Genomic DNA, 14609 nt, shown 5'->3' with positions numbered 1-14609 from the left:
TTCTCTCCCAAAATAAACAAACATGTCTACATTGTCACAACCTTACAATCAATCATCCATTTATTATAACTGAAATTATAATGATAATTTAAGTTTTATTTATTTTGAGAGGGACAGTTAGAGAAGGGCAGAGAGAGAGAGAGAGAGAGAGAGAGAGAGAAAGAGAGAGAGAGAGAGAATATGAGAATCCCAAGCAGGCTCCATACTGTCAGCGTGGAACTTGACACAGGGATTGAACTCACAAACCGTGAGATCATGACCTGAGCCAAAATCAAGAGCGGGACGCTTAACCAACTGAGCCACCCACGTGCTCCTGGCTGTATTTTTTATTTTAATCATGTGTTTTTCCAGGTTGCTACATAATCTTCATAATTTAAATGTATAATGGCTATGAAATATCTTGATAAATAATGCTAATTTAAACTCAATGTTAGACATGATCCCACTTCCTCTAAATGGTAGAATACTTGAAAAATTAGATCATAATCCCTAGTTAATATTAAGTCTCACAATAATCATTCATCCAAATACTTGAGGCCTACTTTGCCCCAGGCACTATGTAAATGTTGGGGGTACAGAAAGGAACAAAACCCACATCCCTTCCTTAATGGAGCTTACAGAGAAGAAGTAACAACAAAACACGATCAGCTATGATGATGAAGCAGGGCATGCTCTGGCAACACATGGAAGGGAGAGCTGATAGAAGCTCAGGGTTCGTAATGACATCAAGTTTTGCATGGAAGGGTCACCAGGCGCTGGCGAAGTAAAAGGGGAAGAGATGGGAAGAGTGTTCCAAGCAGAAAACCAAGTTGAACCAAGCCTGTGGGTGGCTGGAGACCAGTGGGAAAGCAAAGGGAGGCTGGTGCTTTAACTATATTTGTCTTCAGCCAAAATTCTCGGTTCTTAGTCACTTATTAAAAATAATAAAACTGGGGCACCTGGGTAGCTCAGTCAGTTGAGCACCGACTTCAGCTCAGGTCATGATACAATGGTTCATGGGTTCAAGCCCCACATCGGGCTCTATGCTGACAGCTCAGAGCCTGGAGCCTGCTTCGAATTCTATGTCTCCCTCTCTCTCTGCCCCTCCCCCACTCACTCTCTCCCTCTCTCTCTCTCAAAAATAAAATAAAAACATTAAGAACAAAAACAAACAAACAAAAAACTCCAGGGCACCTGGCTGGCTCAGTTGGTGAGGCGTGTAACTCTTGATCTCAGGGCTGTAAATGCAAGCCCCAAACTGGGTGTACAGATTAAAAATAAAATTTTTAGGGGCACTTGGGTGGCTCAGTCAGTTCAGCGTCTAACTCCTGATTTTGGCTCAGGTCATGATCTCATGGTTCGTGGGTTCAAGCCCCATGTAGGGCTCTGCAATGACAATGGGGAGTTTGCTTGGGTTGTCTCTCACTCTCTCTGCCCCTCACCACCTATCTCCCCTGCCCCCCAAATAAATAAATAAATAAAATAAAATCTTTAAAAAAATAGTAATAATGTAACACTTCCATGAGGGCTATTCTACAAAACATCTTCCCACTATTCTTCAAAAGTTTCAAGGTCATGAAAGACAAAGACCAAGAAAGCACCACAGACTGGAGGATACTGAAAAGGCATGATAATTAAATGCAATGCGGTATCCTAGAACAAAACAAAGAACATCATGGAAAAACAGGAAATCCAAATACAGTCTGCGGTTTAAGTCCTATACCGGGGCGCCTGGGTGGCTCAGTCGGTTGAGCATCCAACTCTTCATTTCAGCTCAGGTCATGAACCCAGGGTTGTGGGAGAGCCCCATGTTGGGCTCCACACTAGGCATGGAGCCTGCTTAAGATTCTTTCTCTCCCTCTGCCGTTCTTCCCCTGCTCATTCACTCTTTCTCTAAAATAAAAATTTTTTAAAAAGGGCTATGCCAATGTTAATTTCCTAGGTTTGATAAGTTATGGCTATAGAAGATGTTAACATCAGGGAAAACAAATGAGATGTACTATACCGCCAACCATCACAGCATTGTTACATTTACCATTGTAACAACCATCACAGCAAAAACTGAGTCAAGCTACAATAATCAATGGATGCTATTTCAGGGGGGTGAGAGGGGTTGATGAAGAAGAGATCACAACACTTACATAAATCACAAAGTATCCCCTCACACATTACACATTAACTTTAAAAGGTAAAGGAAAACAGCAACTTTATAGTAGAGAAGCTGAATAACAACCAGTCAACAAATGGACATTATTGCCTCCAACTGTGGTACCTGAGGACGTAACACCACTCATGTAGCATTCCAACCAAAAACACACACTCAGAATCTCATCATAAAGAAACAGACAAACCCAACCGATGACCATTCTATAAAATAACTGGCCTGTACTGTCCAAAATTGTTAATTCCATGAAAAATTTTAGAAAGGCTGACCAAAGGCAACAAAAGCAAAAACAAGTAGGACTACATCAAACTCTAAAGCTTCTGCACAGCAAAGGAAACCATCAACACAATAAAAAGACAACTTACCAAATGGGAGAAAATATTTGCAAATCCTATCTAATAAGGGATTAATTTCTGATATATATAAAGAACTCATATAACTCAAGAACAAAAAAACCACAGTCCATTTTAAAATGGGCAGAAGAATCTGCACCTTTTTCCAAAGACATCCAGATGGCCAACAGACACATGAAAAGATGCTCAACGTCACTAATCATCAGGGAAATGAAAATCAAAACCACAATGAGATTATTGCCTCATCCCTGTTAGAATGACTATTATCAAAAGGAAAATAACAAGTATTGGTAGGGATGTGGAGAAAAGGAAACCCTTGTGCGCTGTTGATGGGAATGTAAACTGGTGTAGTCACTAGGGAAAACATTATGAAGGTTCCTCAAAAAATTAAAAAGAGCATTATCATGATCCATCAATTCCACTTCTGGGTACTTATCCCTCCAAAGACACTAACCGAAAAAGGTAAATAAACCCCCATGTTCATTGCAGTTATTTGCAATAGTCAAAATATGGAAACAACCTAAGTGTCCAACAATGGATGAGCAGATAAAGAAAATGTGGTATGTACACACACAGAGGAATATTATTCAGCCACAAAAATATAAGGAAGTCTTGCCATTTGTGACAAGATGGATAGACCTTGAGGGCATTATGCTAACTGAAATGAGTCAGGGAAAGACAAATACTGTATGATTTCACTTATGTACAGAATCTTAAAAAAAAAAAAAAAAAAAAAAAGCCAGCCCATGTATGGAAAGAACAGACTGGTGGTTGCCAGAGTTGGGGGTGGAGAGACCAAAATGGGTTAAAAGGGTCAAAAGGTACAAACTTCCCATTTTAAAATAGATAAGCCAGAGATGTAATGTACAGCATGGCGACCACAGTTCATACTGTGTTGCATATGTGAAAGCTAAGAGAATAAATCTTAAAAGTTCTTATCACAAGGAAAAAAATTTTATTAACTATACACAGCGACAGTCTTACTGTTAACTATGTTAACTAGATTACCTCTGGTGACCATTTTGCAATATATACAAATAGCGAATCATTAGGTTGTACACCTGAAACTAATACAATGTTACGGCAATTATACCTCAATTAACAAAAATGGCTAAGGAAGGAAATGTTCCAGCTTTTAGGAGACCAGAGGAACATAACCTCTAAATGTAATACATGATCTTAGAGGGGGAAAAATAACTACAAAGGACATTACTGGGACAATTGACAAAACTGGAATATGTTAATAAGTATTATATCAATATTAAGTTTCTTGAACTTGATAACTGGAAAGAGTAAAATATACGTATTCTCAGAAATATACACTTAAGTATTTTAGGGGTAAAAGGGCATCATATATGCAACCTACTTGCAAACAGTTCAGAAAAAAAAAAAAGCGTGAATAGAGAAAACAGTAAGTGAAATGTGACAAAATGTTAAAAACTGGTGAATGTGGTTCAAGAGCATTTTGCTGCACTTTCAAAGTGACACAAAGACCTAGTGTGAAAGCTACAATAAAAACTTCTAAAGAAGCCATAGGAGGAAACTCTTTGTGACCTTAAGTTAGGCAAAGATTTCAGTTATGAGACCAAAAAGGATGATCCGTGAGAAAAAAATTAATAAATCAAACTTCATATAAATTAAAAACTTAGTCTTCAAATGACACTGTTGAGAAAAGGCAAGATATAGGCTAAAAGAAAATATTTGCATCTCAAAAATCTGATAAAGGACTTGTATCCAGACTATGTAAAGGAAAATAATTAAAATCTTTTTTTTAACTGGGCAAAATATTTGAACACTTCAGAGAAGATATATGAATAGCGAGTAAGCACATGAAAAGATGAGTCAGGAAACAAAAATTAAAACTACACAGGTATCAGTACATATTGATTACAAACTAAAAAGACTGACCATTCCAAGTGTTGGTGAGGATGTGGAGAAACTGAAAATCTCGCATGCTGCTGATGGGAAAGTAAATTCTATAATCACTCTGGAAAATTGCTGGGAAATTCCTTAAAAGTTAAATACTTATTTACCATTACGATCTGGCCATTCCAAGACATATGAAAGCACACAAACAGTTATACACAAACGTTCACAACAGCTTTTTTTGGTAACAGTTAAAACTAGAAACCCAAATGTCCACCAGGTGAATGGATATACATATTCTGGCATATCCAAATAATGGAACATTATTCGCTCATACAAAAGAACAGACTGATATACACAACTTCATGGATGAATTTCAAAATAACTACAGTAATGGAAGCCAGAACAGTAACAAAAAGGAGTATATGCTGCATGATTCCATTAATACTAAACTCTAGAAAATAAGTACAAATGAAATTATCATAACAAAGTAGAGAAGCTGTTGCCCAGGAAGGGGTTAGAAGCAGGAAGAAGGGACTACAGCGGAGCACCAGGAAACTTTCAGGGATGATGACTGTATTCATTATCTTGATCCACACGTCCAAGCTTTCCAAATTATAAACTTTATCTTTTAAATGTTTATTTTTTTCAGAGAGAGAGAGAGAGCGAGCGAGCAGCAAGGGGGAAGGACAGAGGATCTGAAGAGGGCTCTGTGCTGACAGCAGAGAGCCCAATGTGGGACTCAAACTCACAAACGGCAAGATCATAACCTGAAGGCAGACGCTCAACCCACTGCATCAACCAGGCGTCCTGAAATGGTAAACTTTAAATATGTGCAGTTTTTTCCATGTCAGTTATACCTCAGTAAACCCTAGTGATTTTATTTTTTAAAAGACTTAGAAGTCCTTTGTACTGAAAATTTTCTGTAAGATTTGAATTATTTCTGGGGCTCCTGGGTATCTCAGTCGGTTAGGCATCCAACTCTTGATTTCAGCTCAAGTCATGATCTCACTGTTCATGAGTTCAAGTCCCGTATTGGGCTCTGTGCTGACAGCACATAGCCTGCTTTGGATCCTCTCTCTCTCCCTCTCTCTCTGCCTCATGTTTGCTCTCAAAATAAATAAACTTTAAATAAATACATAAATAAATAATTTCTAAGGAGGATGTTAAAAAAGACATCTAAGGGGCGCCTGGGTGGCGCAGTCGGTTAAGCGTCCGACTTCAGCCAGGTCACGATCTCGCGGTCCGTGAGTTTGAGCCCCGCGTCAGGCTCTGGGCTGATGGCTCAGAGCCTGGAGCCTGTTTCCGATTCTGTGTCTCCCTCTCTCTCTGCCCCTCCCCCGTTCATGCTGTGTCTCTCTCTGTCCCAAAAATAAATAAACGTTGAAAAAAAAAAAAATTAAAAAAAAAAAAAAAAAAAAGACATCTAAGAGAAGAATGATCTTTATAAAAGGTGTCCTATAACTGATTACCCCTATAAATAAAAGGAAAGGTTCCTACATTTTTGTATTAAAAATGCTATTTCTGAAAAAATAGCATCTCTTTTTTAAATTTTTTAATATTTATTTGGTGGGGGAAGGCAGAGTGGTGGAGAGAGAGAATCCCAAGCAGGCTCCACACTGTCAGTGCACAGCCCGACAAGAGGCTTGATCCTACAACTGCAAGACCATGACCTGAGCAGAAACCAACAGTCAGACCTCAACTGACCGAGCCACCTAGCATCTACCTAGCTAGGCGCCCCTAGCATCTACCACTCTTAACCACCATTTGTACAAAGGGTTGACTCAAAACACAGGATTATGTGACATTTTAGTAATTACTAATACTTTAAAGTGTTAGGAGTCCCAGGGATCCCAGATATCCCAAATCCCTAATACACAGTTGCCAACTGACCCAAACAGGGAAACCTGCTCAGGCTGCATTCCCAGGAATGGACTGGGATAACTGCAGGATGGAAAGACAGTATGAGTATCCCTTGGAAGGAAAACCAAAGATCTCAGTGAAGGTAAGTAGACAAAAAACAAACAAACAAACAAAAAAAAACAACCCCTAGTGCTCTATATGTTAACTAACCTGGATTTAAATAACTAAATAAAAATATTTAAATATTAAAAAAAAAAAACCTAGTCCTTGGGCTGAAAAAGTGCTAAGACCAACAAGGAAACAATAACCTCAACTGCATAGTAAAGGCAGGTGGTGGTGGTACCTGCAATTATGCAGTGGGGGTTAGGAGTCAGAATTCTATCTTATTTTAATTTTTAAGTAATCTCTACACCCAATGTGGGGCTCAAACTCACAACCCTGAGATCAAGAGTCACATGCTTCACCAACTGAGCCAGCCAGACACTCCCAGCATTCTATTTTCTATATTTAAGATCAACTCTCTGCTACTGCATATTGGACCAAATTGGCTTCTGCACAAGTCTAACTGTAACACACAAGGTTCTTCCAAAATCCTGACTTCCCTTAACAGGGAGATTACTGGTTGTATGGAAACACACATATGCACATACACAGCCTCCATAACTTGTTCACCTTTCCCTGGTTCCCTACTCCAGGTCCTAAACAGGTTCACAGCAAATTTTCAGGATATCAGAACCACATCAGAAGATTGCAGGTTTGTTTCCTCACAAACTTGCTGGGTCATGGTACAACATTTTATACTGGCCATATTTATATTTATTCTGAAAGATCTGTTCTGCCTAGAACATCAATATCCGCCCCCCAAAACTATCAGCACGTGCTATATTAATATTAAGCACAGTAGATGTCAATGTCACTAAGAATTGTAAAGTTGGAGTGAACGGTAGCTCATCACCTTCCAGATTTTATTGCATACAAGCAACTCTAGTATCCTAGGTTTATTTTTAAACAAACTAAAAATGTCAATTCAACGAGGGGCGCCTGGGTGGCTCAGTCGGTTAAGCGGTCGACTTCGGCTCAGGTCATGATCTCGCGGTTTGTGAGTTCGAGCCCGCGTCGGGTTCTGTGCTGACAGCTCAGAGCCTGGAGCCTACTTCAGATTCTGTGTCTCCCTCTCTCTGACCCTCCCCCGTTCATGCTCTGTCTCTGTCTCAAAAATTAATAAATGTTAAAAAAAAAATTTTTTTTTAAATGTCAATTCAATGAAACTCCAAACAAATCAAGCTGAAACCTTATTTTCTGAGAGGGAAAAAACCCAATAAAATTACACTTTCCCTCAAATGAAGCCAACAGAGTTTGCTTGACGTGAAAGAAGAACATTAAAATTCTGTTAGGTGCCTCTACATTATTTCTCCATAGATGATTATGCTCTCCATCTAAAATGCTCATTACAGATATTTTAGTATGAAAGAAAATTCTCATTACTGTGCATTTCTATGTAAAGCCAGTTTCTCTAACTATATCTTATTGTTCTTATACATTATTATAAAGATAGAAGGCATTTCCATTGTCCTACAATTTTCTCAAAGTGACCTTTACCTACACAAATGTAAACATTTATGTATCTGAATAAATCCCAACTTCCTTTTTTGACAAATGTTTGGGCCTACCTCCATGCACAGATTCATTCATTCATTCTCTTTCTTTTCCTTTCCTTCCTTCCTTCAAGTTTATTTATTTTGACAGAGAGAGTGCGGGAGAGGCAGAAAAGAGGGAGAGAGAGAATCCCCGACAGGCTCCACACTGGCAGCACAGAGCCCAACGCAGGGCTCGAACTCACAAATCCAAGATCATGACCTCAGCCAAAGGTGAACACTTAACTGATGAAGCCACCCAGGTGCCCCTCTCTTTCTAGTTTTTATTTTGAGAGAGAGAGAATATCCACTCTCAGCATGGAGCCTGACACAGGACTCAACCCCATGACCCTGGGATCATAACCCTGGGATCATAACCCCCGCCGAAATCAAGAGTCAGATGCTCAACCAACTGAGCTACCCAAGTGCCCCCCTTTTTTTTTTTAACCTTTTCTAGTCAGGGGCATTTAAAAATACAGTGAACAGGGACCCTTTCTCCTCAGAAAAATTTCACATTCATATATGTTTTAGGTACAATCTCAGGGAGTTATTAACCCCAACTCACACAGACTCTAGACACCTGCCTCCTTGGTTAGAGATGAAGATCTTTTATTCTCCACCAACAATTTATGTACACTGGTTATGTACTTGCAATCAACATATGCCTACAATTTTTTTACTTATTTCATAAGTAAATAATTTTCATAAATAATTTCCTATATCTATATAATCTTCATATCATATTGTTTACATGTATGATTTCTTTTTGCACCATAAATTTTAAATGAATTTACTCTAAGGGGTTTTGTGCTTCCATAAGTACAGCCAAAAACCTTGGCACTACATGTAAAACAAACATAAGACAACTCTGAAAGGCTGAGAAAGAAAAGGAGAGTGGCTAAGGAACCCTGGGATCCAAGGAATGACACAGTGGTGAGTCCCCTGAGTTTTCTTTTGGCCTCATACAGCTCAGACTTGGCTCTGGAGAAGCTCATGACCTGGAAATCCCAATGAACTCAGACATAATAGGTCTATCCCCATCCCCCAAAATGCTCTCTCTAGCCAAAGGACCAAGAAAGGGTAGCCTAGCAAGACAGTCAGCTTTTAGATAATAACCACTCTACTCCAGCCAAACAACAGAAAAGTTTGCAGCCCAATCCCCATCAACAAAGGCTGAGTGGAGAGCCTAGACTTCTACCCTTGCAGATGGCAACGAGGCATCATGATACCGCTGATGGGGTAGTGTCAGTGGAGGTCATGTGGGCAGCAGTAACAAGGCACCCTGTTCCTCCTAGCCAGGAAAGGTCTACATAGGAGACTGAACTTCCAGAACTCCAAGTCCTGCCTCCTAGTAACCAGAGTCCTTGTACCTTAGCTATCAAAAGAGGCTGAGTAAAGAACCTGGACTTTCACCTCACCAGACAGTAATGGTCAAACTTCCCCTCGTCAAAGCAGTGGCATAGGCAGCCTCATGAACAGATTTAAATAAGATTCAAGGTCTCATAATATCCAAAATGTCCAGGTCTCATTTAAAAATCACTCAACATACCAAGAACCAGAAAAACCTCAACCTGAATAAGACAACAGAAACAAGATGACACAGCGATATTAAAACTGTCTGACACGTATTTTAAAGCAGCAATCATAAAAATGCTTTAATAAGTAGTTACAAGCATGCTTGAAACGAGTGAAAAAAATAGCACAGAAACAGAAAGGCCCAAACAGAAGATACCAAGAACAATGTAAAATTTAGAACTGAAAAATACAATAACCTAAATAAAAACAATAGGGCCCAAACAGAATGGAAAGGACAAAGAAAATAATCAGTGAACTTGAAACAGAGTAGCAATTACCCAATCTGGACTACAAAAAGACAGACTTAAAAAAATTAACTGAATTTCAGAGACCCTAGAGATTATATTAACATCATGTTCATCATAGTTCCAAAGAAAAGAAGGGTGAGGCTGAAAAAGCATTCAAAGAAATAACAGGTGAAAATTTCCCCAAAGACATAAACCTCTAGTTTCAAGAAGCTGAGCAAACCCCAAACAAGACCAACATAAAGAGATCCATGACAACAGGGTCAAACTTCTGAAAACTAAAGACAAAGCAAAAAATCTTCAGAGAGATCAACACGACCTTACCTACAGGGGAAAAGCTATATATATTTTTTAATGTTTGTTTATTCTTGTGAGAGAGAGAAGGGAGATGGGGGGTAGAATGAGCAGGAGAGACAGAATCCCAAGCAGGCTCCACGCTCTGAGCTGTCAGCAGAGAGTCTGATGGGGGCAGTGAGATCATGATCTGAAGTGCAGCTATTCGAACAACAAAGGATTTCTCTTCAAAGACTATGGAGGCCAAAAAGAAGTGGCACAACATTTTTCAAGTGCCAATAGAAAAGTCAGCCTGGAATCTTTTTTATCCAGTGAAAATATCCTTCAGAAATGAAGGGGAAAATCAAGACATTCTCCAAGAAAAACTTAAAGAGAATTTGTCATACCTACCTAAAAGAATGGCTAAAGAAAATTCTCTAAATAAAAAGGAAATGATAGAAGGAAGAATCTTGAAACATCAAGAAAGAAGAACAATGGAGAAGAAAAATTATGCATACAGACAACAGACTTTCCCTCCCTTGGAATTTTCTAAATGATGTTTAATGGTTGAAGCACAAATGATAATAACAGTAGCCAATATTCTAAATGCGCACAGTGGAAATATTTAAGACAATTATATATTATAATTTGCGGAGGACACAGGGATGAAAAGGGAGGTAAGGTTCACTTCAAACTGGTAAAATGACACTCCCACCAGCAGACTGTGACAGCTGAAGTACAGATATTGGAAAAGCCACTAAGAAAGTTATACAAGAGACATACTCCAAGCACGATAAATAAAAAAGGAATTCCAAGTGAATCCATTCTAGTGACCATTTTATTTTACTTGCAATGCTGTAAGAAGAGACTAAAGATACTTTCCTGACTTAGAGAATTCAGTTTAAGAACAGGTTAAATCAGTGATACTTAAATCGATGAAGTTACAGTAAGCAAGTTATTGTATGTTAAGCAAGCTTCAATTTGGCCTGTGATATACGTCAAGCAAAAAACACATCTCTAACATTTTAACAAATGCTGTTTCCTACCGCAAACATTTCATTGATCTTTGCCATCTCAAAATTAAGGGTTACATTTCACAGAAAATAAATTTTTTAAAAGCAGGTTAAAGCTTCCTATCAATAACTAAGAAACAATTTTTATTTATTTATTTATTTATTTATTTATTTATTTAATAAACATAGGGGCGCAGGTGTCCCTTTGTTGTTGTTTTTTTAATTTATTTTTATTTAAAAAAAAAATTTTTTTTTTTTCAACGTTTATTTATTTTTGGGACAGAGAGAGAGCATGAACGGTGGAGGGGCAGAGAGAGAGGGAGATACAGAATTGGAAACAGGCTCCGGGCTCTGAGCCATCAGCCCAGAGCCTGACGCGGGGCTCGAACTCACGGACCGCGAGATCGTGACCTGGCTGAAGTCGGACGCTTAACCGACTGCGCCACCCAGGCGCCCCTTTAATTTATTTTTAATGTTTATTTATTTTTGAGACAGAGAAAGACAGAGCATGAGTGGGGGAGGGTCAGAGAGAGAGGGAAACACAGAATCTGCACAGGCTCCAGGCTCTGAGCTGTCAGCACAGAGCCAGACGTGGGGCTCGAACTCACAGACCGTTGAGATCTTGACCTGAGCCGAAGTCAGAAGCTCAACCGACTGAGCCACCCAGGTGCCCCAAGAAACAATTTTTAAATGAGATCCAGAACATCCAGAGCTCTAACTAAATAAAATCCTTACCAAAATCCAGTATTCTTGCTCCCTAATGCCAATATGTCAACTGACAAATATTCTTTAGCCCTTCATCCTTTAATACAGGATTACGAGGAAGCCAGTAAGACCAATACTTCGTATTTGCTAACATAACTTTGTCAACAGTATTTGTTTCTAGATTTCTCATTAAAAATATTATTATACCTAGTGACTTAGTTTTAATTTTAACTAAGAATGAATGAAAATATTTGGGGATAATAATTTTATTCTGACATGGCTCTACAAAATTTTGATGACTGAACAGGAACTACCACTACCACGTTTTTTAGTACATGCTCCTTATTATGCTAGGCCATCTAAACACACTTGCACTGCAGGTCAGAAAGAGATGTATTGTCCCCATTTTATACAGAAAAACAGAGAGGGTTGGTAATATGTCTTAGAAATCACAGATAAGTGGCAGAGCTGGATTCAAACCCAGCCTAATTCCATATACCATCTGTCACACTCTTCTCATCTTGGACTTTAGTTTCTTATCTGCAAAATGAGAGTAACACCTGTAGCACATCAAAATGCCCTCCAAGATCCTCTCATTTAATGAAAAAAGTATCCCTACTCTCAAAACCCCTGAAGTCCTCTAGAGACTTTTAGCCCTTTTAGCGTGGTCTTTGTTGCCTTCACATAACAGGTGCTTAGGCGGTGAATGAGGTAAAAGATTTGAAATATGTAAATTACACCAGCACCAAATCTTGTATATAAAACATTCCATGAAGGAAAAAACGAGGGCTTAAGAAATCACGTAGGTGACAGGACAAGATACAGGTCTCATTAGGAAATTTAAGTATAAAAAAAAAGGACAATTAAGTATGCACAAATCTGAGGAACACACACATTATGGGATGATTATGTAAGAATTCTCTTCCAAAACCTTCTTAGTTTCTTTAAATATGAAACTCTCTATCTGAATATATTTAAGTGCATTAGTGTTTAAACATGTACAAAATGAATGTGTAGTCTTTAGAGAGATGTTATACAAAGATTTCCATGTGCCTAGAAATTTCCATTAAACTAAAAAAACAAAAAACAAAACCAAAAAACACAACACTTTTTCTGTTTAAGCATCCAGAACATAGCTCAGGAAGAGAATTGTGATCATCTTGCTCACTGGTATATCCCCAGTTTCTACTACAGTGCCTACTAGTCTAATCTGCACAGAAGACACTCAAATAGTGACTAAACAGAGGATATAGTACCAGATTCAAATCTGTAATTATTGAGAATTTTCCAATGCTCGATTAGGCTGTCTGGTTTTGAGGAATGGATACCCACTGTTCTGACTATGCTCTTGATTTGTAGTCTGTTCTAGTAAGTACAGTATATGTAAATGACCAATGGTTAAAAGCTATAGCCTGAAGTTTACAAGGCTCCATAAATTCTATTTTTTAAATTTTTTATTATAATAAAGTATTGTAAATACTTTATTATTTTGAGACAGAGACAGCGCAAGTGGGGGAAGGGCAGAGAGAGGGGGGAACAGAGAATCTGAGGCAGGCTCCACACTGCCCGCATGGCGCCCAACACAGGGCTCGAACCCACAAACCATGAGATCATGACCTGAGCCAAAATCAAGAGTCGGACACTCAACCGACTGAGCCACCCAGGTGCCCCAAGACTCTATAAATTCTAAATTAGACACAGATTAGTTAGTATTGTTTCAATGTTAACTTCCTGTCTTTGATCATTCTACTGTGTACTTAACAGTAGTACTGTGTACTGTGTACTTAACAGTAGGGTAAAGGGTATATAAGAACTCTTTGTAATAATTTTGGACTTTTCCATAAGTCTAAAATTATTTCAAAATGAAGTTAAAGACTAAATTAAGAAAATTTACATTACAAATACTTACTGCACCAAGTGATGGTCCATATCTTCCTGTCGCGACTTTACACACATAACTGACAAAATTGGAAATAACGCCTGAGAAATAAGTCACATTTCAATAATTTTAGTGTAGTATAAAAATGTTTTCCACCCCACAGAGACTAACAATGTTGGATTTCTACCTGGATCAGTACAAGGTGCAGGTATGAATACTTATCCTATCACTTCAGATATTTTGTAAGTGTGACCAACTACACAACTTACTGAGTGACACAGGGTCCTTCACTTTACCTCTCAGTTCTCACTTTCCTTATCTATAACATAAAAGAGATTAGTTTCAAACTCACCAACTGTCAGGGAATCCTCTGGGCTGCACTCCAAACACTAAATCGGATTCTTGGGAACGGGACCAGGGAATCTATATTTTACCCAGCTTGCCAAATGACTCTGCTGCAATTTAGACTAGATGCTCTTTTACAAGTCCCTTTGGCTCCAATGTCATCTAAGCTGAATGTGGCTCATTTTAAAAAACTTCCTGTAGAGCAGGAATTAATCATCTGAAACAAACCCATGTGTAACCTACAACAATACAACTAGTGCTTGGGGAAAAAACCATACACTTCTGGCACAGGCCAAAGATGTTGCTCAGTTTCTAGTTTTGAAGGACCAGCTACATGGGTATTTAATTAACAATGACTAAGCACCCATTTTTGATGCCTTGTGGTAGATGTGTCTATTTAATCCTTTCTACAACCACTTGTCATGAGAGAGTATCATTATCCTCAAAGAGGTGTTATTATGGTCTTTTCTGCAGTATCACACAGCAAGTAGCAGAAATAAGATCCAGTAAAACTAGGTCTTCTGTCTTCAAGCTCTCAAGTGCTTTTTTTTCCATACTACAATATGACTACAGTATGATGTACAGTTTTTTAAATAAAGGGATTTCAGGGACACCTCGCTGGCTTAGTGTGAAGAGCATGCAACTCTTGACCTCAGGGTTGTAAGTTCGAGCCCCATGTTGGGTGTAGAAATTACTAAAAAAAATAAACTTAAGA

The 14609-nt window shown here is 38.6% G+C and overlaps 1 protein-coding gene across 2 annotated transcripts in view; it reads right to left on the bottom strand.

Annotated features, from left to right (window-relative positions):
- PARL (presenilin associated rhomboid like) overlaps positions 1-14609 on the bottom strand; it is a 51779-nt gene that overhangs the window by 4832 nt on the left and 32338 nt on the right. The window contains exon 7 of one of the 2 annotated variants that reach the window (XM_045502811.1): positions 13580-13650. The exons of the other annotated variant lie outside the window; for it this stretch is intronic. Within the exon in view, the coding sequence (XP_045358767.1) occupies positions 13580-13650 (71 nt within the window). The remainder of the gene's footprint in view (positions 1-13579; positions 13651-14609) is intronic. 2 annotated transcript variants of the gene reach the window in all.

The sequence above is a fragment of the Leopardus geoffroyi genome, chromosome C2 (assembly GCF_018350155.1).
Source record: "Leopardus geoffroyi isolate Oge1 chromosome C2, O.geoffroyi_Oge1_pat1.0, whole genome shotgun sequence".
NCBI lineage: Eukaryota > Metazoa > Chordata > Mammalia > Carnivora > Felidae > Leopardus > Leopardus geoffroyi.
Note: the sequence above shows the minus strand (reverse complement) of the source record. Positions and strands in the feature narration are given on the sequence as shown.